Source organism: Gorilla gorilla, chromosome 9 (assembly GCF_029281585.2).
Source record: "Gorilla gorilla gorilla isolate KB3781 chromosome 9, NHGRI_mGorGor1-v2.1_pri, whole genome shotgun sequence".
Classification (NCBI taxonomy): domain Eukaryota; kingdom Metazoa; phylum Chordata; class Mammalia; order Primates; family Hominidae; genus Gorilla; species Gorilla gorilla.
This window is the reverse complement of record NC_073233.2, coordinates 24108784-24130644: the sequence shown is the minus strand read 5'-3', so window position 1 is coordinate 24130644 and position 21861 is coordinate 24108784. Positions and strand designations below refer to the sequence as shown.

At 53.2% G+C, this 21861-nt stretch overlaps 1 protein-coding gene across 2 annotated transcripts in view; it reads right to left on the bottom strand.

The window, feature by feature from the left end:
- The window catches only part of KCNC1 (potassium voltage-gated channel subfamily C member 1), a 48414-nt gene extending 35549 nt beyond the window's left edge, over positions 1–12865 (bottom strand). Inside the window, exon 1 of one of the 2 annotated variants that reach the window (XR_010135445.1) lies at positions 11080–11742. Coding sequence is in view for 1 of the 2 variants with exons in the window: in XM_031015858.3 (XP_030871718.1) it covers positions 11080–11649 (570 nt within the window). In the remaining variant the exon portion in view is untranslated. Of the gene's footprint in view, positions 1–11079 lie in introns of both variants that reach the window. The other variant, XM_031015858.3, reaches the window with a different exon arrangement.
- Between the last annotated feature and the right edge of the window lie 8996 nt (positions 12866–21861).

The window sequence follows — 21861 nt, the reverse complement described above, 5'->3', positions numbered from 1 at the left end:
GGGGCTGCCCCAGCTAATATTAGCTCGTCCCCACCCAGGCTGGCATCGGCCTGGCGGAGCAGCCCAGCTTCAGAGTGGGCACCGCCCATGGGCACCCAACAGGAGCCCCCAGCCCTAGCCCCCAGGCTCCTCCCTGTGCCACAGCAGCCCCTTTAAAGAGGAGACATTCCAATGAACTAAGCTGTGATGCATGGCCTCCACCCGCCAGCCCTACCACACTGGCACACTTGTCGGCATCTGAGGTCCCTGTGCTTGGCTCCCAACCAAGGCCTGATGTCAGCGGCCCTCCCTCCCTCTCCCCTGGCAGGCGGAAGTTCCATCATCCTCCCCTTTATACCCTGCCACACCTGGGGATGGAGGAAGAGCAGGGACAAGCGGCCCATAACCACAGATGGGGAGACCGAGGCTCACAGGGGTTGTGACCTGCCCAGGACACACAGGGAGCTCAGAAGAACCAAGCGAGAATCCATGACTGCCTCCCAGGGTGACACCTCTGAAGTCTGTCCCTGGTAGGCAGACTGGAAGAAGGGGTCCCTGGGGCCACGGTAGGTGAGGTGACACCTAGGAGAAGCATTTGACAGTAGAGTCAGGAGCTAAAAGAAGGAAACAGGTGGGTAACGGGTGACGATTTGAATCTTGCAGGGCCGAGAGCTGGTAAAAAGATGATGGAATGCACAACAATTAAGCACTTACTATGTTCTGGGTTCTGGGCTAAGTGCTTAACACATTGGATCCTCCCAACTTCCCTATGAATCAGGTGCTATTAATATCCCTCTTTTGAGGCACAGACAGGTTAGGAGACTTATCCAAGGTCACACAGCTGGAAGGTAGTGGGGCTGGGATTCGATCGAAGGCCTGATGGTTCAAGGGGCTATGCTCTTAGCAGAGAAAGGGGCTCCAGGTCATATTCCCAAAATTGTGTAGCCAGGAAGCAGTGGGGAGTGGGGAGATGCAAAGCCCATACACTTTCTACTGAATGCAGAAGGAGGCCCAAAGCAGGGGATGTGGGACAGAAACCATCCTAGACTTTGGAGGGGAGAAGTCCATTTTGAAAGCCAGTGACTAATGCCTAGAACTTTCCACAAGCACAGCTACAGAGGAAAGGGGACAAGGAGGGGACAGGGAAGGGAAGGAGGTGGACATGGAAGGAGATGGGGAAGGAGAGGTAGGAAAAGAGCCTGGCTGGCCTTTGGGAGGAATGGAGTCCAGGAGAAGTCAGACTCGGGGGTCGGGCTGGACCAAGTGGGACGTAGGAACTTGTGCATCTTGGTTTTGGAAAACAGTTTCGTGGCCTCAAAGCTGTGGTTGTGGATGGTGGGTGGGCTGATGCAGCGCAGAGAAGAAGTTCGAAAAGACAGAGGGTTAAGCTGTGAAGAGCTTCATCTGGGCCTGGGTGGTGACACCAGCAGGTGGGCCCCTGCCTGGATTGCGGTTTGGACCCCCTACTAGCGCTGCCCCAGCCTTTGCCTGTTATTTGCTGCTCCAGGCTCAGGGGATGGAGGGATTGTGCTCCCACGTGAGGCCAGAAAGGAAGGCTCAGCTAGGAACAGGTTCAAATGCAGGGTGCCCATGTCTGCCCTCAGCCTTGAACCCTACTTGCTTATTCTTTCTTTCAGTAAATATCTATTTAGCACCCACTATGTACCAGGCCCTACTCTAGCTTCTAGAGACAGAGCAACTGGAAAAAGAGACAAAAATCCCTGCCCTCATGGACTGTACAGTCTAGTGGGGAAACAGACAATAAACAAGGCAAACAAGTAAACTATATAGTACATTAGATGGTGGTTAATGCCAAGGAGAAAAGAGCAAAGCACGAAGTGTGGAAGGGGCCGGAGAAGTGTCATCTGGGCTGATGATGTCTGAGTATAGACCTGGAGCGGGTGTGAGAGCTGATATCCAAGGGAAAAGCATGCCAGGTGGAGGGACCAGCGCAGCGCAGGTCTTGAGGCAGAAGCATGGGCAGTGCTGGGGAGGAAAGCCATGGAGGCTGGGGGAGGGATGGAGAGAGAAGCAGACAGCAGAGGGAGATGCTGGGTGTGGGGCACTCAAGTGGAGCCTGCATCCTCTGAGGACGCCCAGACCCCAGCGTGAGATGGAGCGGAGGGCTGACTTGGTCCGATAGCACTTTGCCAGGCCGGCCCTTGCTGCCCTGAGAGAAGGGCGGGGCAGCTGGGGCTGAGAGAACTCAGGCAAGAGAGGGCAGGGGCTTCCACGGGGGGGTAGCTGTGGAGGGGTGCAATGCACTCAGATTCCGAGTGTACTTGAAACATGAAGACAACAGGGTTGGTTGATGTCTGAGAGAGAGAGGAGTCCAGGATGACTCCCAAGGTCTATCAGTGGGAGCCACCAGATGCATGCGGTTGCCATGGCTGTGATGGGGCCTCACCCCAGGCCCAGTCCCCCGCCATCGAAGCCTCAGCCTCAGGAAGGAGCGGCTTGCTTGTGATACTCTGCCAACCCACACACGCCCATGCAGCCCTCTGTGTCCTGAGGCTGGCCCTCGACTGGAGCCGCTGCCTGCATCAGCACTTCTCAGACTCCACCGTGCATGAATCATCTGGGGAGTGAAAATGCAGATTCTGAATCGGTTTCAGGGCTGGGGTGAGGCCTGAAAGGCTTCATGTCTAGCAAGTGTCCTTATGGTGTTGCTGTTGGTCAGAGGGCCACACCTTGAATGGAAGGAGCCCACACCTCTCAGGCCCCAATGCAGCGATGTACCCTCACTCAGCAGTGGCCTCAGCTGTGCTGAGGGGTGAAGGGAACATTCTCCCCCTCCCTGATCTAAGAATCGAGTTTCCCAGGAGTATGAACTTTAAGCATCCCAGGTAATTCTGAGGGTCAGGCATGGGTGGGAGTCCTCCAGCAGCCACCCCTCCATCCCCCATAGCAGCCATCACAAACACCCCTACCTAGCCCTGGCCCCTCCAGCACAGCACCCATCCCCTGCACCCTTCCCCACAGCAGCCCTACACCATAGAAGTTAGCCCCACTGCCCCTGCTCCAGACCCCACAGCCTGGCACACAGGAGCTCCAAGTGGGCCTTTCTGCAGCTCCCTAAGGGCAGGAAGCGAAGAGAAGGGCCTGGAGAAGCGGGCAACGGGTGCTGTCCATAGGCCTGAGCAAGCACCCACAAAAGAGGTGATCCCCCCAGGTCTGTGCCTGCCGGAGGGCTGGGGGAGCCTGTCAGGCAGGGGTGCGATCACTATGCCTTGAATGAATGAGCGAGGACAGGATGAGGCAGGCTGAATGAATGTAGGAGGAAGCTTTTTAGACCCCTTCCTGCTGGGCTCCTGCCTGCTCCGGGCCAGGACCTTTGCCAGGATTGCTCACACGTGCCCTGGGGAGGAGCTGGGCTGGGAGAGAGAAGGAGAAATAGGGGAGGACTGGCTTGGTTCCCCCAGCTCCTCTGGGAAGCTGAAGCCTAGAATTCTTGGACTCCCAGAATGTCAGAGTTGGGAAGAGCCTTAGCCGTCAGTTAGAACGACCTCTGTATTTTACAGTTGGAAAAACTGCAGGATGAAGGGGCGACAGGACTTGCTCAAGGTAGCCCAGCTGGTTTCACAGCCTGGCTAGATTCCTCTCTAATCCAGGTGTCTGATGCCTACAACCTGGGTCTTGCCTGTGGCCTCATCTCTCCACACACCGGGGCTGGTCTCTAATCCTGAGGGCCTGCCTGTCCCCAGCCCCCAGCCTCCAGAACTGACCTACTCATCACCAGCTCAAATCTCACAAACTGGATGACTCAGGGCCCAGTGCATACCCCTCACTCCCAAAACAATGAGGTCAGCGAGGGCAGAAGCAGCCAGGCTAAGTGTGAGGAACCTTGAGGGATGGATTTTCACGTTCAGCAAAAAGCAGGGAGGACACCGAAGTGAGGGGAATAGATGACCAAAACCCCAGAGGTTAAAGGGCTGCCAATGAGGACCAGGGAGGAGGCTGGTGGAAGGGAGCCGCAGGAGCCGTGGCTGGGTTCCAGGGCAGAAGGCCTCGGAGTGCCAAGCTGAGGGGCGGCCAGCGTTCCCACCATGTGCCGCCCTGCACAAGCAGCTTCTGATCCTCCCAATCCTCCCGGCATTTCGCTTTAGGCCATATGGAGTCCCAGGGGCTGCATGGATGGGAGTGGGAGGACAATTGAGGCATTGTCACAAAACCTTCCTTGGGACTGACAGAGCGCCCTCTTAGCCCATGGCCTAGCCAGGCAGGGCCCTCACCTGCCATTACCCAGGGGCCAGAACTTGCTGACAGGTTCTGGACAGGTTGTTGGGAAAGAGTGGATGGTGGGGAGGGAGAGACCCAGATGGAAATTCAAACCTGGGGCACAGCAAGCCACAGGCCTGACCGTCCCTGGAACATGGACAGGAGGCAGTGCTGTGTAATAGTTAGAGATAGAGCTCCAGTGTCAGACAGACTGAGGTCTCACTGCTGGCTCCACCGCTCATGAGCTAAGTGACCTTGGGTAAATTACTTAACTTCATTGAGCCTCTGCAGCCTTGTCTGTGTCACTGGCGTGATAGTATAGTGCAGCCTTGAGAGCCTTGTGAGAATTATTAATAAATGAGGATATATAAATCAAGTCCTTAAGACAGTGTCTGACACTGCGTGATTCAAGAAAGGAAGGGGGTTCTGGAAAATCCTGCTTGGGGAATCCTAAGGATTTGGGTCAAGTCTGGGTTGGCTGACGTGAGAAGGTCTCAATCAGCTGTGCCGTGTCCTTGGAATGCAGGTATCTGTGTATTCCACTTCCCCCAGGAAGGAAATTAATGGGAGTAGATAAGAGAAGAACAGCACGCCCAGGTGGGGTTTGGTGTTCTTGTAAAACTGAGAGCCAAAAGAAATTCAGATGGTCAGGCCCTGGGACCAGAGGCCTAGGCTGTGAGTTTGAGTCTCACTGATTCCCTGTGTTGTCTTGAGCAAGTGTCTTTCCCTCTCTGAGCCTGTTTATTTTCACTGAATGAAAACATTGACTAGAGGTAGCCTGGGAGCACCCATTCCCTGCGATAGTCCCATGCATATGTGAAGTGGTCCCTACCACCTAAATGGTTCCCCTGAATAAGGACTGGAGAGCAAAGCACCCCTGCAGCCTGTCAGGCCCTCCTTTTCCTCTAACCTTGCACCTAGCAGAGGGGAGCTCACGCTGGGGTGGTAGCCAGGCTGGCCCCAGAACTGATGGGAGGCAGTGGCTCAAGGCCCTGACCTTTTGGTCTAGAGTGAATCCCCTGGTCATGAGACCGCTCAGAATAGCCAGAGGCATTATATTCAGCTGTCGTGGAGGCCTTGAGATCCTCAGCCCAGGCAGTGGACCCTGGAATGAGCCCCCACTGAACCCCCTCCCCCACCTCTGAGACAACCCCCACCTCCCTCCTTGAGAGACTTCAGCCAATCCCCTCCAAAGCTTCTGGCAGAGGCCAGGCCTCCTGCTCAGAGTCAAGGAGCACAGACTCCAAATGCTCTGAGGCGATGTGACACAAAGCACCTGTGAGCCAGGAGTCAGGAGACACGAGTTTCCGAGCCAGCCCTCAGCTAACCCGCTCACGAGGGGCCTCAGGTAGAGCACTCCTCTCTGGGCCTCAACTTCCTCATCTGTCATGATAACAGCTCCTATTCTATAGAGTATGCCAGAGGCTTACAGTCTAGAGGAGAGATGAGCCCAAATCAAACAAGGCTGCTAATGAACATTTTATTAGAAATCAGAGAGCTTCTCTCCCAGGAAGGGCCCTGGTTCTGACTCCAACCCAGCCTAGGGGCCCGGGAAGGCATCACTGAGGAGCTGCTGTTTGAGGTGGGGTGTGGGGGATAAAGAGGGGTGAGCCAGAGGAAAGAGTGCTCCAGAAGGCAGGGTATGTGCAAAGGCCCTGAGGCAGGGGAACCTGGCAGGTGCAAGAAGCTGAAACGAGGCTGGGTGGTTGGGGTTTGGTAAGCGATGGAGACAGTCAGGTCAGAGGAAACTGGAGGGACAGGCAGGGCCTGAGAGGCCACAGCATGGGCTACGGGCTGGTGAAGCACTGAAGGGTTCTAAGCAGGCTCGGGTGATCTGACAGGCCTATGAGTTGAAAAGACCCCTGTGGTTGCCAGGTGGAGGATAAACTGGAGCAGCCAGGGGCTGGAGGTGGGAGAACAGCTGGGGGGCTGCCGGGGAGGTGGGCCTGAGGGGAACCATGGTGGCTTGAGCCAGGATGGTGAACATGGAGGTGGAGGGAGAGAAGAGAGTCTACAGGAGGGGAAATGATAATACAACCCACAGTAGTAATAATAGTAGCCAACATTTATTGAGCATTTACTGTATGCCAGGCCCTGTGGTTCGGGGCTGTCCAAGCATTACCTCAGTTATCTTCACACCAACCCCGTGAGGACGGTTCTAACATTATTCCCATTTAGTGGTGAAGGGGCTGCAGGGCTCTGACCAGGAGGTGCTTGGTTTATGATTTTCATTACTGGGAGGGGGTTGGGGGGAGCTGGAGGAACCATTCAAAGACCTGAGGACCCCATACAAGGATCATGGGAAGCAGGGGGGCACACTGTGGTGGAAGGCCCTTGGGGTGGCTGGGAGGTGAACATACCCAGCCCCTTCTCCACTGTTCATGGGTCTCCTTCATATGGTACCATGACTCCAAGTGGGGCCCTAGCCTGGGGGAGTGGGCTCCGAGGCAAGGGGGTGCACTGCCTAGAATCCCCTGATAATAGCTCTGTCCCCCAGCCTTCCACATGCCAAGCCACGACTCCAAGAGCCCTGTGTCAGCTGGGACCCAAGGGAGGAACAGAAGCCTCTGGCTGGGCGCTTTATTTCCCGCCACCAGGTAAATTTCCTTCCCTGGGAGCTGAGGGGAGGCCAGTTTTTATCAAGTTCCAAAGAGGCAGTGACAGGGCAGAGAGACAGACACAGGACAAGGGTCAGAGGAGGGGCAGGCAGCTGGGTGGATGGAGGTGGGGCTTCCCCAGCTTGGGGGCCACTGGCACTACTTTGGCATTTGGAAGGTCAAGTGACTCAGGAACAGATGTTAACACACGCACACAAACACACACACACAGGACACTCTGGCCTGCAGCACAAGGACCACCATTGGCCCTGATGGGACGCAACAATGTCCCTGATGATGACATGCAAATCAGAGACTAAAGCCAAGAGCCTCAGACCTGAGCTGCCCCCAAGGAAGACAGGAGGGCAGGTTTCAAGCCAGGCAGCCCCAACACTCCCCTGCCTGCTCTCACACCTCTATGACCCCCCTGCCCTCTCTACCTGGTTAACTCCTCCCTGCCCCTCAAAGGTTGCCCCAGCATCACCTCCTCTGGGGCAGTTCTTATTCTCATGGCCCCAGGAAATCCCTTCATAGCCTTTCCAAACAGTACCATCATCATCATTGTCTTGTGTGTGTCAGGGGCACCACCCCCCACCCCAGAACACACGTGGAGCTCATCCTGTCCCAGCTCATCCCCTGACCCCTCATCCCCTCAGGCTGATGCCCAGAGCACAGGAGAGGGGGCCAGGGGAGCAGCTGCCCCAGCCAGCAGCTGGCACTCTTGCCCCTCAGGAACTCAGATGGGCCCTCCCGCCCCGACTATGTAGCCCTTATCTCCAGGGCCAGCACCAAGGCCCAGGGTAGGTGGCAGCTCCTCAGGGAAAGGTGACCTCACCACCCGTCCCACACACTGACAGTGGCCTGGGCAGAAGAGCATCTCTGTTGAGGAAAGGAAATGCCCTCAGTTAGGCCACTCCGGAGTCCCAGAGACCGAGGCAGTGGGCAGGAAGCAGCTCTGGAATCTCTTCTTCCTCAAGCACACACACACTCGGGATACACAGGACCTCTCTCTCACATACACACAGCACACTGACACACACGTGGGTTCTCACACACATCACGTACACTGTCACATACAGGATTTCACACACAATCTCTGTCTTACACACACCTTCACACACACACAGTCTGTCACACACAGGGACCCCCCACCCCACACAGCCTCCTGCCTTATGTGTACACGCATGTACACACACACACACACACATACAGACTCACACATGAGCTCCACATATACAGTTTCACACTTGCCACACACAGCCACACACTCACGCAGACACACTCACCTCGACTCTCACGCACTCTCCAAACCTCACACACAGCATCTCTCTTACACATGCAGTCTCTCTTCCTTATACACACTCTCTCCCACACAGTCTCATTCTCACACACGCACAGTCCATCCAAAACACAGAATCCGCCTCTCTCACACACACACAACCCCTGACACAAGGACTCAGGAAGCTCGCACAGAGTTGCAGTCTCACCACACACACACACACACACACGCCCGGAGTCTCACATTTATTCTCACACACACAAGTCTCTCACACTCACACACAATCTCTCTTACAAAGAGCCTCTGTCTCACACATGCAGCCTTTCCTTCACACACATATGCAATATCACACACAACATGCTGGCCTAGATCTAGAATAACGACTTAAGTCCCGACCCGCTGGTGTGAGGAGTCTCGGGGCCCCGTGTGGGGGAGGGGTAAACAAAGGTGACAGCAGAGGCGGCGGAGCAAAGACAGAGGGGGAGGAGGGCGGGCAGGCGGCTGGTCTGTGCGCAGATGAGCCGCAGAGAGGCAGCGCAATGCAGCTAGGCCAGCCGGGCGGGCGGCAGGAAGCTGGGGTTCTAATCCCGCTCTGCCCTCCTCAGCTCCTGAGTGCCCTTGGGCAGGTCCCTCCTCCTACGGGCCTCAGTGTCCTCAACTGTTCCCCGAGGGAGCTGGAAGGGACAACAACCTTCCTTTGAGGCCACTGGGGAGAGAAGGTGGCTCAGACAGGCTGAAGGGGAGCACCCACTAGCACCCACTCCTATCCCAGTGCCGCCTCACCCCGACCACCGGGCGCCCAGCTTTTCCCTCAGAGTCCGCTCTTCAGTGAGCATTCGCTTCAGAGATTTTTTTCAAGACTTTTCTGTATGGTTTTGCACACCAACAGAACCTCAAACCACACCAGCTGGCCCATTTGTCTGCCTTGGGTGAAGGCCACCCGCAGCCTAGGAATGTCCAGTGGGAGGAGAGGGCCAGGGGAGGGGGTTGGAACATGCCCCACTGCCCCCTGCCTGCCCTGAAACTCCGGACACTGATCAGAGCCCCAACACTGAGTGCAAAGGGTGGGGCTGGGGGACCCAGCCTCTTGCTTGGGAGTCAGGAGACTGAGCCTACCCCTTGCTTCTGGGGCCAAAGTTGGTGGGGGAGATGCTGCCCAAGGTCAAGTGTGGGCTGAATGGGCAGCTGCTGTAACCCAGGCCTCTGCCCACCCCACCCCAACATGCACTAGTTCAACCTCCCATCCCCCTCCTCCAGCCCCTCCCCACAGCTCAGCCACAGCCTCCAGTTACATAACCCTCTAGCTGTGGTGGCCTCTGTCAGGAAAGGGAAGGGGAGGGAAGCCCTCTGAGGGTCCCAGTCCACTCTGGGGAAAGGCAGGAGCTGGTAGGCAGCCCAGGGGAGGATAGGGTCCCAGCAGAATTGAGTTCTAGTCCTTCTTGGCCTCTAGCTCCCTGGGTGACCTTGGGGAGGGTCCTCAGTGGCAAAACATGGGCCTGGCTCTCTCCCTATTGCCTCCCCCCATAAACACAGTTGTTCTAGAATTCAAGGTGTAAGACTGACCGGCTGCCTGCCCCCTCCGCCCCGACATACCATTCTGTTTTTGATCTCAGTTAACAGATCTACAAGGTCTGTGCCTAAACACAGACTTTCTTTGCCCATGGGCACTTGAGGGCCCCCCAAGTCTCCTCCCTCCACTCTCCTCTGCAACTTCCTACCCCTCCCTAGCCCTCTACCCCTGGCTCTGGCTCAGGCTCCAGTGCGCAGGAGGGGAGAGATGCGGAGTAAAAGACAGCAGGGCAGAGGCAGTGCTTTGCCTGGTAGGGGGTGAGGGCAGCTCAGGGATGCAGGAGGGGCTCTGCTTTAAATTCTCTACTCTGCCCTTCCCCCATAGGCCTTAGGGTCTCTCTTTAGGCCTCTAAGGACAGAGCCCAGTGAAGGCTGGGAGTGTCTCTTCCAGGGTGGGTGGCTGCTACCAGTTCCTCTTTTTGGGCTCAGTCACTGATGGTCCAGCAGCAAGGCCCTTAAGAGTTCACCAGGCCCCCTCCCCCATTTTACAGATGAGGAAACTGATCCAGAGAGGCCATCTGAGGGACTAAGGTCAGCAGCAGCGTGTCCTTTCTTCCTAGGAACAAGCTGGTATGGCTAAAGGGGAGTGGCCCATGAAGACACGCCCACCTCTCACACACCTTCTCCTTGCAGGTTCCCCCTTAAGGACCGACCCCCTCTCCCCACCACCGGATGTCCCAGAGGAAGCACTGGCATAAGCCCAGTGACCCACTCCAACACCCTCCCCTTTCGACAAGGAGGAAGGACAGGCTGTGATCTCAGGATCAGGGGCTCAGAGGGACCACCCCTACCTTACAGCCCAGCCCTCCACCAACTTCCAAACCACGGAGATTAGCCATGGAAATGCCCTCTTGACCACCTCCTCAAAATTGCCGGAGACTGCTCCCTGAGGAGGGGGCGGCTGTCTCAAGCTGCCCAGCAGGCCTCAGGCCTTTTTGGGGGACCATGGCTGGCTCCAGATGCCCCTTTACCTGGACAGGAGGAAGGGCTCCCAGCTTCCCTCCCCACACTGAAATCTCGAGAGCGGTCCATACTTTGACAGTGCACCTCTGCAAAGACACAAATGTTCGCGGGCAGGCGCTCATGCACACTCAAACATACACACATGCTCACTCATTCCCACTCCACACTTTACCCACCCAAATACACACCACCACACTTACATAAATATGCACACACAATCTACTCATACACACAAACACACCCATTCATACTCATACATATTAAACTTGGCAACACACAGACTGACATACATAGAAAACCAGAACCCCGGCAGACACCCTTCCTCTCTTACCCTGGTACGTGCACACATGCGCACACACCCCCTTTCGATTCTGAACTCCCTAGGCGCCAGTTCTCCGGTCCACCCCTGCCCGCGGGGAGGCACAGGACGCTGCCTTCCCGCCCCGCTCTTCTGATGGGTAAATTGTCACTTACCCGCGCGTAGCGGGACGAGTACGGGTCCTCGAAGAGCGCCCAGATGCGCGGCTGCCAGCGGCGCCAAAAGCCGCCAGGCCGGCCATCCGGGGAGTCACTGAGCGCCAGGCGCTTGGTCATCTCCAGCTCGTCTTCGCCGTCGCCCGAGTCGCCAGGGCCGTCGGCGTCCGCGTCGTCGGCGCTGTTGTCCAGAGGAGCGCCGCCGAAGCTGTCCAGCGCCTCCTCGGCGTCGCGGTGCTGGCGGTACGTCATCCAGCAGCAGGGCTCCACGTCGGTCTCGTCGATGCCCCAGAAGGCCAGCTCTTCCTCGTAGAGCGGCCCGCACACGTCGGCTGGGCAGTGCAGCTTGCCCGTGCGGTAGTAGTTCAGGATGTGCGCGAAGACGCCGGGGTGGCGGTCGAAGAAGAACTCGTCAGCACGCGGGTCATAGTCGAAGTGGCTGTGGGCGTCGGGCTCCGCCAGCCAGGCGAGCCGCGTGCCGGGCAGCGTGCGCAGGGTCGAGCGGTACGTCTGGTGGCGCGTGCCGCCCACGTTGATCACGATGCGCTCGCTCTCGTCCCCTTGGCCCATCGCGGCGCCCCCTTAGGCATGGCGCGGCCCAGCGACACCCATGGGAGCGGCCGCCAGGGGGAGTTGGCGCCGGGGAGGGGGGCGCGCGCCCTCTTCCCCCCTCCCCCCAGCCGTCGAGGGGAACAGAGGCCTGCGGCTCTGGCCACCCCAAAGAGCGAGCCAAGCCTCTCCGGGCGCTTTCTGTCGGGTGCCGGTCCAGGGGAATGTGCGCGGGATCCCAGGGGTCTCTAGGAGCCAGATGTGGGAGGGAGCTGGTCCGGCAGCGGAGGAGGCAGAGGAGGAAAGAAAGGAGGGAGAAAGGGAGGGAGGGAGGGAGGGAGGGAGGGGGAAAGAGGGAGGGGGGCGGGCTCAGCAGCGAGCCCCGGGAGGTGGGGAAAGAGGGTTGGGGGGCCGGGCTCCCGTCCCCATCTCCGCGGGAAAATGGAGAAATCGGCACAAAGCTTTTGGGGGAAAGGTCCGCCGCTCCCGGGGCCGGACTAGAGGCCAGCCCCCAGGAGGGGGAGGGGAGGAGACAGGGCCGGGAAATTCGCGCTCCTCTGTGCGGTGGTCGCCGCGGCGCGCTCTCGGCGCGGGGGAGATGGATGCCGCCTGCCTTCCTCCCTGCGTGGCCGGGCTGCAGCTCGGGACGCAGGGCGGGCTCCGGCCCCCTCCCTCTCTCCTTGCTTGGCTGCCTGCTCCCCCCGGCGGCGGGCCCGCCTGCCCGCCCGCCCTCCTCGTTCCTTCTCCCCGCCTCCTGGAGGAGATGGCGGGCCCCCTGGGCAGGGGCACCCGGGGTGTTGCTCGTGCGGCTAACGCCGAGCGCTGCTCTCCGTGAGCCCGGGCTCGAGCTGGGGTTCCGCTGGGCTGCGCTCGGACTCGGGCTCCCGCGGCGGTGCTGAAGGGACAGCTCCCGGCGGTCGCGGAGCTGCGCGGGGCCAGGCGGGGGTTCTCCTGGCTGGGTTTGATTTGCGGGGCCGGCGGGCACTGGCTCCGGTGCCTCTGCGCCCCGCACTCCGCTCCTCGCTTCGGGCAGGCGGTGGGCGCTGCCGGCCCAGACGGGGGCTGCGGAGGTCGGGCGGGGAGGCGGGGGTGGCGGGTCCGGGCGCGGCGAGGTGAGGCCAGCGAGGCCGGTGAGGCGAGGCGCGGAGCGGCCGCTGCCGCCGCCGCCGCGACGCTGCTGCCGCCCGGGCTGCTGCTCCGCTTGCTGCTCGCCCGTCGCCTGCTCGTTCGCGCGGTCCACGTCCAGCCCGCCGCTCTCCGGACACGGGCACACGGCGCGCGCAGCCGCACTCGCCCCCGGAGGAAGGCGCCGCGCTGGGTCCTAAAAAGCCCTGATTCCGCGCCCCCCTCCCAGCCCCGCACCGAGCCCGGCCTCCCTCAACCTCGGCGCTGGGGGCGCCCGCCTCGCGCGGCTCCTGCTGCTCCCGGGGGACCCGCCCACGGTCCGCCCTCGGGGAACGCCACTCCAGGGGCGGGGGCTCCGAGAGACGTCTGGGCCCGCGTCCCCGGGTCAGACTGAGGTGAGAAGGGCGTTGGCACCCTCCCCTTGCCTTCCAAACCAGGGACCATCTGATCCCTGGTGAGACAAAGCTCTCCCGGAGTTTTGTCATCAGAGACACCCTGGCCCGGACCAGTGCTGACCGCTCCAAGGAATCCTTTAATACCGACCCTTCTCGCGGAACCTGGAGGCCCCATGTTCCTTCCATGGGTAATGTCTTGCATGAACCCCAACACACACACACACACACACACACACACACACACATACACACACACACACCACGTTATCCTCTACGCCCTCCACTAACAATCAATCCTGGACTCCTATTAAGCCCTTTGGACTCCTTACTAACCCTGGGCCCTTTATAGCTTCAGACAGAGGGAGTCTCGCATGAGTGCCACATCCATCCAAGCTCACGGACTCTCCCACACTAACCCAGGATCCCTAGGTGGAGACCCCTTATGAAAAGGGCCTTCTGCCCTCAGAGGTCAGAAGCAGCAACTGCTCGTAGTTTCCCTGAGCACTGACACCTCCACCCCGCACTTCCTAGGGCTTCAACTGCCCTGGGTGATGAGCTGGTGTTATGTCTGGGAGCTGGGTGGGAGCTGCTGCTTGCTGTGATTCCTCCATCTTCACAGTTGGTCCTGGGGTTGGGAGTTCCAGTTTGAACCTCAAAGCCTTCCTGGCCCATGCCTGCTGCTAGTGTCTTGGTTTACTCAGTAAAGCAATCACTCCTTTACTCCTTACTTGTTTCAGGGTCCGTCCCAGGCACAAGGACACAAGAGATGAATCAGACCCAGCCTCTGGCCTTGAGAAGCTCCCAGCCTTCTGGAGAGGTGGCCAGGTGGGCCTAGGCAGGACTGGGGAGGTCAGGCCCGGCTCCAGGGGTGGCTGGGCTGGGAAAGAGGCTTATTGATCCCAGCTCAACCCAATCGAACACAGGATGCCTGGGCAAAGGGCGATTTAATTAAGAAGATATGAGGCTCTTATTACTGCTGGCACTTTCTAACTGTGCAGACAGCTGTCCCTCTACCCTGACCCACAGATGCAGTTGTGAGCCTGGGGACAAAGCTGTGCCACAGACATCGCTCTCCTTACTTGGCCAGGGGAATCCCAATCTAGCCACAGGAAAATCTGTGTGTGGTGGATAAAAGGCTTGAAGGGGTGGAGAGGGGCAGGGAAAGGATTGACAGATGGGAATAGGACAAGGGGAGAGACAGAGAGGCTAAATTAAGTCAGAAATGGGCAGAGTTGGGCAGAGACAAAGAGAGGGTTGGATTTTGGGGCCTGCATGGCACCTCCTCCCTCCAGATATTGATCTGTGTGATTCCTCTAAATAGGAGCTGTTTCCCCTTCAATCTGAGAGTAATGCAGGGATGAGAGTGATTTTGAGTGTCCCTTTCATCCTGACCAGTGTGAGTCCCCATCTCCTAACCACAAGGAAGCCTGGCCTGGTGTGGCCCATCCTGGCCCATATTCAGATCCCCAGGACATGGGTTCTCAGGAAATTCTGTCCCAACATTGGTAGAAGATGAAATAGAAATGGAGAATCCAGAAGGAAGAGAAAAAGGTGGACACAGAGGCAGACACATACACACACACACACAAACACACACACACATGCACACACACACACACACACAGCTGGGAGAAATCAAGATGGGGAGAGACAAGAAAGCAGCCTCTCCAAACCTTCCTTTCTTTCTAGCCAGATGTCCAGCCCCTCTTCTCACCCAAGAATCTTCTGGGATTCTACTAGCCATAGGGTTCCAGGACTTCACCTCTCTCTTCACCTGCAGAACCACACGGGATCAGAGTATGGCTCCTGATCTTCTCCAAAGCTCATCTGATCTCCATAAAAGGACCATCAGCTCCTCCAGGGCTTCTTGTTTGCTTCCCTCCAGAGTGCCCAGAATACAGTAGATCCTCACTAAGGTCCAGATGATTTGAGAAAGGCTAGCAGAGAGGCTGGGATCCTAGAACCCAAGTGGCAGAGACTGTGGGAGTCTGGAATACCTAATGGAGACCAAGTCAGGAAGAGGGACTTACCCAGGGTTTTTTAGGGAATCAGTGCAGGGCCCCATCACTACGCCATGGCGAGTCCTAATAGGGGGCTGCAGTGTGACCCAGGCAGTGGGGGAGGGGGCACAGAGAGACAGAGAGAAACAAGGGGCTCCTGGTAGGCAGAAGGTTGGGTGATTAGGGGCTCTGGACGATGTGTTAGAAAGAGGGAGGTAGGCCAGGGTTGGAGGCAGAAGGAATGTGAAAGGGTATTCATTGCACCCTAAAGCCCATTACACCCTAAAATCCCCCAAGAGGTAAGCAGAGAAAACTCAGACACAGGAGCCTCCCCAGCAGGAGAGGGTAGCTGTTCCCAATGTGCCCCACACTGTTCCACTTTAGGATTCTCACTTTGATCCCTGATGACACACCCCCAGCCCAGGCCCCAAAGAATGGCCTCCCTTGTGTATCCTGAACAGGACATCAAACTTTCTTCTCTCACTTCCCCTTCACGCTGCGAGAATGCTAGCATTTGCAGACAGCCTAGGAAAACCAAGAGGGCAACACAGAAGAAATCAACAAGAAACAAAAACCAGAAAACAGAGAAATAGAGGGTGTGGGGGGAAATAGGAGGAAGAATGACTAACCAATCCCTAGCTTCTCACTCGCAAACACTAACGACAGACCCCCAGCTAGACTGAAAACCTCGCTCCTTTTCCACTTTGGAGCAGCACCTCCTATTCGCAGCCGTTTGCCCCTCCCTTGCAGAAGAAAGCTTGTGGTCTGGTGCCAGAGGGTCTTTGGTAGCTGGGGCTGGTGGGGGTGGGAGCAGTTGTGGTGTGGTATGTTCAGTGGCTAAAAGCACAGACTTTAAAACCAGACTGCCTGGATTCAAATCCCAGCTCCAGTACTGACTAGCTGTGACCTTGGGCAAGTTACTCAACTTCTCTGTGCCTCATTTTTTGCTTTTACTATTGTATTGAAATAATAATAATAACTCCTGTATCCTTAACATCTAAGTTCTAGAATTTCTCTTGTTTAGGCGCGAGAAGGGATTGCTGGGCTTCAGTAAGCTTCATGTAGGAAAGGCTAGAATATAAGCTGGTGTTGGGAGTGGACTATAAAAAAGGTGAAGGGAGTTCTGAAGCCAAGTTTGGCCTATGTTTTCCCACCTGGCACTTGCAGGCCTTAGATCTGGTCCTGCTAAGCTCTGGAACTGGCCCAAGTCCAGCCCCTAGGCTTTTGTCCAGGTTGGCACATCCTCCATGCTGCTCTCCCAGGCCCAGAGCCTCAGCCCTCCTGGTGGGCTGGGGTGCCATCTTGTGGCCATGGCTGGGAACTAACCTAAGCTGGGTGTTGACCGAGAAGGCTTTGGAGATAGTAACCCTGCTCTGATGGTAAGCCGTGGGGGTGGCAGGTATCCCCTCCCTAGACCATACCGCCTGCCTCCAATGGTCAGGGAAGATTGAATCCAGAGATGCCATAGTGGGAAATTGGCGACCTTGGCCACAGATCTGTAGGTTGAGCAGTGACCCTGGTAACCTGGGCTGAGCTGCAGGGAGGTATACAGCTAGCTGTTCCTTCTTGGAAACTCTGGGGCAGGGGCACCAAGATGGCTTAGGCCATGGGAAGTCCAGAAAGGGGCCAAGGTGAAGAATACTCTTGGAAGGTGTCTAGACCAGGGTTTCTCAACTTCTGCACTGTTGACATCTTGGATCAGATGTAATCCTTTGCCAGGGTTGGGGTGGGGTGCTGTACTGTGCATTGCAGGATATTTAGCAGGCCTCTGTCCACTAGGTGTCGGTAGAAGCCTCTTCCCTAGCAGTGATCACCAAAAAGGTCTACAGACACTGCCAAATGTACCCTGGGAGGTAAAATTTCTTCCGGTTGAGAGAACCACTGATGTAGACAGACTTGGTTACAAATCCCATTTTTGCTATTTACTAGCTGCGTCAACTAGTCCCATTCCCTCTCTAGGCTTCTATTTCCTCATTATCCATAAAGGGACCAATGTCTGGTAAGGATTAAATGGCATGGTACCTCATTTCCTCTTCTTCCCTTTTCTCCCTTCCCTCGGGCTCCCTAGCCCACTTCTCATCCCTCTGTGACCAGCCCTTGCACCCCCTCCCCCTCATGGACTCCTACCATCCTTCAGCAATGTCCCTTAGGGTGTCAGTGTGGCCCTGGGGACAGAGCATTAGCCCTCCCCGGGCCTGGATGCCTCTCCCTGCAGGCTGTGGGAGGGAGGTGCGGAAGTGTGAGATGAGATGATGGCTGTGGTGAACATGGTCAGGTTGCATATATGTAAGGAGGCTGGGTGGGTACAGGCCCTCCTGCAAGCATGTTCACAGCAGGACTGTGCAGAGGACACTGAGTTCTCCTCCCAGAAGCAGCTGGAGACTCGTGGCTACCCTAACGGTCTTCCCTCTGTGGCTCCTCTGATAGGGAGAGCCTGGCAAGTTCTCTTGTGTGTACACCTGTGGATGTGTCAGCCTGCAGGTGAGCATGGTCAGTATGCAGAGGTGGGTCCAGGTTGTGTAGGGCCTGAAGCCTGGAAGTTTTGGGGGTCATTCTTTTAAAAAAAGAAAGCAAAAAAGAATACAAAGTTGGATACAAAAGTGAATATTTATTTAGACTTAGAAAAGGACTCAAGACCAAATATAAATTTTAAGAAGCTGACATATACTACAAATATTAAAAAATACAGAAAAAAGCTTCATATTTTTATTAACTGCACGACACACCTATATAATGATTTAAAATAAGTTACATTTATTTGGAAGCATTCAGTATGCCAACAAAAACAGATGCAACTTTTTTTGCAGTTACAGAATAATATTTAGTTAATACATTTGTTTTACATAAGCTACATCGAAGATGACTGGAAATTAAAAAATCATCACCTTCCCTCCAATATAACTATTTTTTTCTGTGTACTAACAAGACCCTGCTTTAAATTTCTATGCCAATTTATAGGTCCCGGGTAGTACCAGGCACAGTTAGTAGCTACTGAAAACACCTCCTGGACAGGACTACTTAAAGATACATTATGAAATGCAAGGGACCCAGAAAACTCACAACAATATTGAAGAAGGAGAGTAAAGCTGGAGGACTCACGCTTCCCAATTTCAAAACTAACTACCACACTACAATAATCAAGACTGTGTGGTATTGGCATAAGGATAGATAGATAGATCAATGGAATAGAATTGAGAGTACAGAAATAAACTCATACATTTATGGTCAATTAATTTTTGACAAGAGTGCCAAGACAATTCAATGGAGAAAGAATCGTCATTTCAATAAATGATGCTGAAACAACTGTATATTCATATGCAAAAGAATGAATTTGGATCCCATACTTACACCATATTAAAAATTTTAAATGGACCAAATTCCTAAATGTTAGGGCCAAAGTCATATAACTCTTAGAAGAACTTGAAGTAAGTAATCGTTTCTTAGATGTAATGTCAAAACCACAAGCAAAAAAAAAAAAAAAAAAAAAAAAAAAGAACAGGTAGATAACTTGGATCTCATCAAAATAAAATAGACATTTGTGCTTCAAAGGAAGTGAAAAGAATTCGCAGAATGGGAGATATAATTGCAAATCCTATATCTGATAAGAGTCTGATATCTAGATTAGATAAAGAACTCTCATAACTCAATGTATTAGTCCATTCTCACACTGCTATGAAGAAATACCCAAGACTGGGTAATTTATAAAGGAAAGAGGTTTAATTAACTCACTGTTCCACATTGCTGAGGAGGCCTCAGGAAACTTACAATCATGGCAGAAGGCAAAGGAGAAGCAGGCACCTTCTTCACAGGGTGGCGGGATGTAGTGAATGGAAGCAGGGGAAACATCAGACACTTATAAAACCATCAGATCTCATTGAGAACTCACTATCATGAGAACAGCATGGGGGAAACCACTCCCAATGATCCAACTACCTCCACCTGGTCCTGCCCTTGACACATGGGGATTATGGGGATTACAATTCTAGGTGAGTTCTGGGTGGGGACACAGAGCCAAACCATGTCACTCAACAACAAAAAGACAACCTAATTTTAAAATGGGCAAAGAATTTGAATGGACATTTCTCCAAAGAAAATATACAAATACTCAATATGCACATGAAAACATGCTCAACATGTGATTAGAGAAATGCAACTCAAAACCCACTTCACACCCACTAGGCTACTTCTAACAAAAAAGACAAACAACAGAATGTTGTCAAGGATGTGGAGAAATTGGAACCCCTATATGTTGCTGATGGGAATATAAAATGGTGCAGCTGCTTTGGGGAAAAGTTTGACAGTTCCTCAAAACTTTAAACATAGAGTTGTGATATAGCTAGCAATTCTGCTTTTAGATACATACCCAAGAAAATTGAAAGCATACATTTACACAGACACTTGTACTCAAATGTTCACAGCAGCATTATTCCTAATAGCTAAGAAGTAGAAATAACCCACGTGACCACCAACAGCTGAATGAATTAAAAAAGTGTGATATATCCGTATAATACACTATTATTCAGCATAAAAAGGAATGAAGTATGCTACATGCTGTAAGATAGATAAACTGGCTGGGTGCGGTGGCTCACACCTGTAATCCCAGCACTTTCGGAGGCCGAGGTGGGGGGATCACCTGAGGTCAGGAGTTCAAGACCAGCCTGGCCAACATAGTGAAACCCCATCTCTACTAAAAGTACAAAAATTAGCCAAGCGTGGTGGTGGGTTCCTGTAATCCCAGTTACTTGGGAGGCTGAGGCAGAAGAATTGCTTGAACCCAGGAGGTGAAGGTTGCAGTGAGCTGAGATCACACCACTGTACTCCAGCCTGGGTGACAGAGGGAGACTGTGTCAAAAAAAAAAAAAAAAAGATAGATGAAGCTTGAAAATGTGATGTTGGTGTTAATTGTTGAGGTCTAGTTACAGTGGCATATTATGAATTTTATACATGATTCCTTTCATATGAAATTTCCCAAATAGGCAAATCCATAGAGACAGAAAGTAGGTTAGTGGTTGCCAGGGGCAAGCAGGAAGAAGGGGATAGTGAAGAGTGACAGCTAATGCCTATGGGTTTCTTTTGGGGGTGATGAACATGTTTTGAGATTAGATAGTCGTGATGGTTGCATAGCCTTGTGCATATAGTACAAACCACTGAACTATGCATTTTAAAAAGGTGAATTTTATGGTTGTGAGTTATATCTTAATTTAAAAATTGGGAAAAGTAAAAGAAAGAAGGACCAGTTAACCAGGAGTCTATAATTGAGTTGCCTGTGCTGAGAATAAGCTTCTCAGTTTGTTGTGGTCCCGGTTTCCTTATCTGTAAGAGATCTGCTTCATAATCTCTTCTTTCTTTGAAATGCTTTAAGCAAATTATGAAATAATTTCAAAACTGAGACATACTTTTTAAATTTACTAATTTATTCCACAGAGTAAATGCCAAAGTCCAGGTGGGTTAAGTCCCATTCCCAAGATCTTAGAGCTGGTCAATGACACAGCCAGGCCTAGATCCCAGAGAATTATGTAGCCATTGACATATCATAGGACTCACTTCCCCCTGCTACTGGGAAAGTTCTACATGAATTAAAACCCACTGTCACGTGTTCTCTGAAAAAAATAAGTTACTAACTACACAAAAATGACCCTGTGCAATATAAAAACAAATATTGCACAGCCTCTCATCGAATGTTTTTAAATAGGAGTGACTTGTGTGCAGTGCGAGTGTTTCAAACGCCTTATGAGAGAGAAAAAAAAAAACGAAGCTAGGACCAACTTGTTTTTTCATCATTATCACATCATCATCTTTGCCTTTATCTTCCTCCTCGTCTCCTCATTCTATCTACCTTCCACCTCTTGCTCCTTTTTCTTGTCTTTTTCAGTCTTGCCTACCTCTTTCCACCCGCATCCGGCTGCACATTCTTTGATTGCTTCTTCATGTGACAATGGTTTTATAATATCATTTTCTATACAGAGAATAGAGAGATTATTCAGTCTTTCCTTCAACATGGTTGATCAAAACTTGTTTTGTACCATTGATAATTTAAGGAAATTTCAGGCTCACAAGTCTATTGGAAATGTCATGTACATTTTTAGAATTGATGTCAAATTTGAGGAAACCTCAATCAAGTTTCTTTCATCTGTGGGCTGTAAAAACTCAAGGCATTTTGAGTTTTCTTGTGTGGTGACTAATTTTAAATATTTTTTAATTGACAAGTTTCTTTAATAATTGTGTTGATGATGTTGAGGTCTTGTTATAGTGGCATATTATGAATTTTATGCTATCTTTGTGGATGCCAGTAGTTTGTAACAGATCAGCAAAAAATTTAAATCTTTTCCCAATGTGTTCATGTAATTTGCCATTATTCACTGGTGGGGTTATTAAACCATGCAAGAGTCTTTTCCATAAATCTATTAGAAAATTATCTTCTTCTTTTAATAAACCACTTTTTGGCATGATCTAGATAAATTTTGTGGTTCTAGTTATCTTCTCAATGTCAGAATCATTTAAATTTATATCATTGTTCATCATTATTGCTTATGTTTTATATTTCATTTATTTAAAATATATTCCACTAAACCCAAATGAAATTTATACCCTTAGATAGGACTGATCCAAACATCCCCATGAATGCTACCCAACACAAGGGTCAGAACAGAAAGAGACAATGGTCATAACCAATTGTTAAAAGTGGTTTACTTTGGCAAATTAAAAAAGTAGCT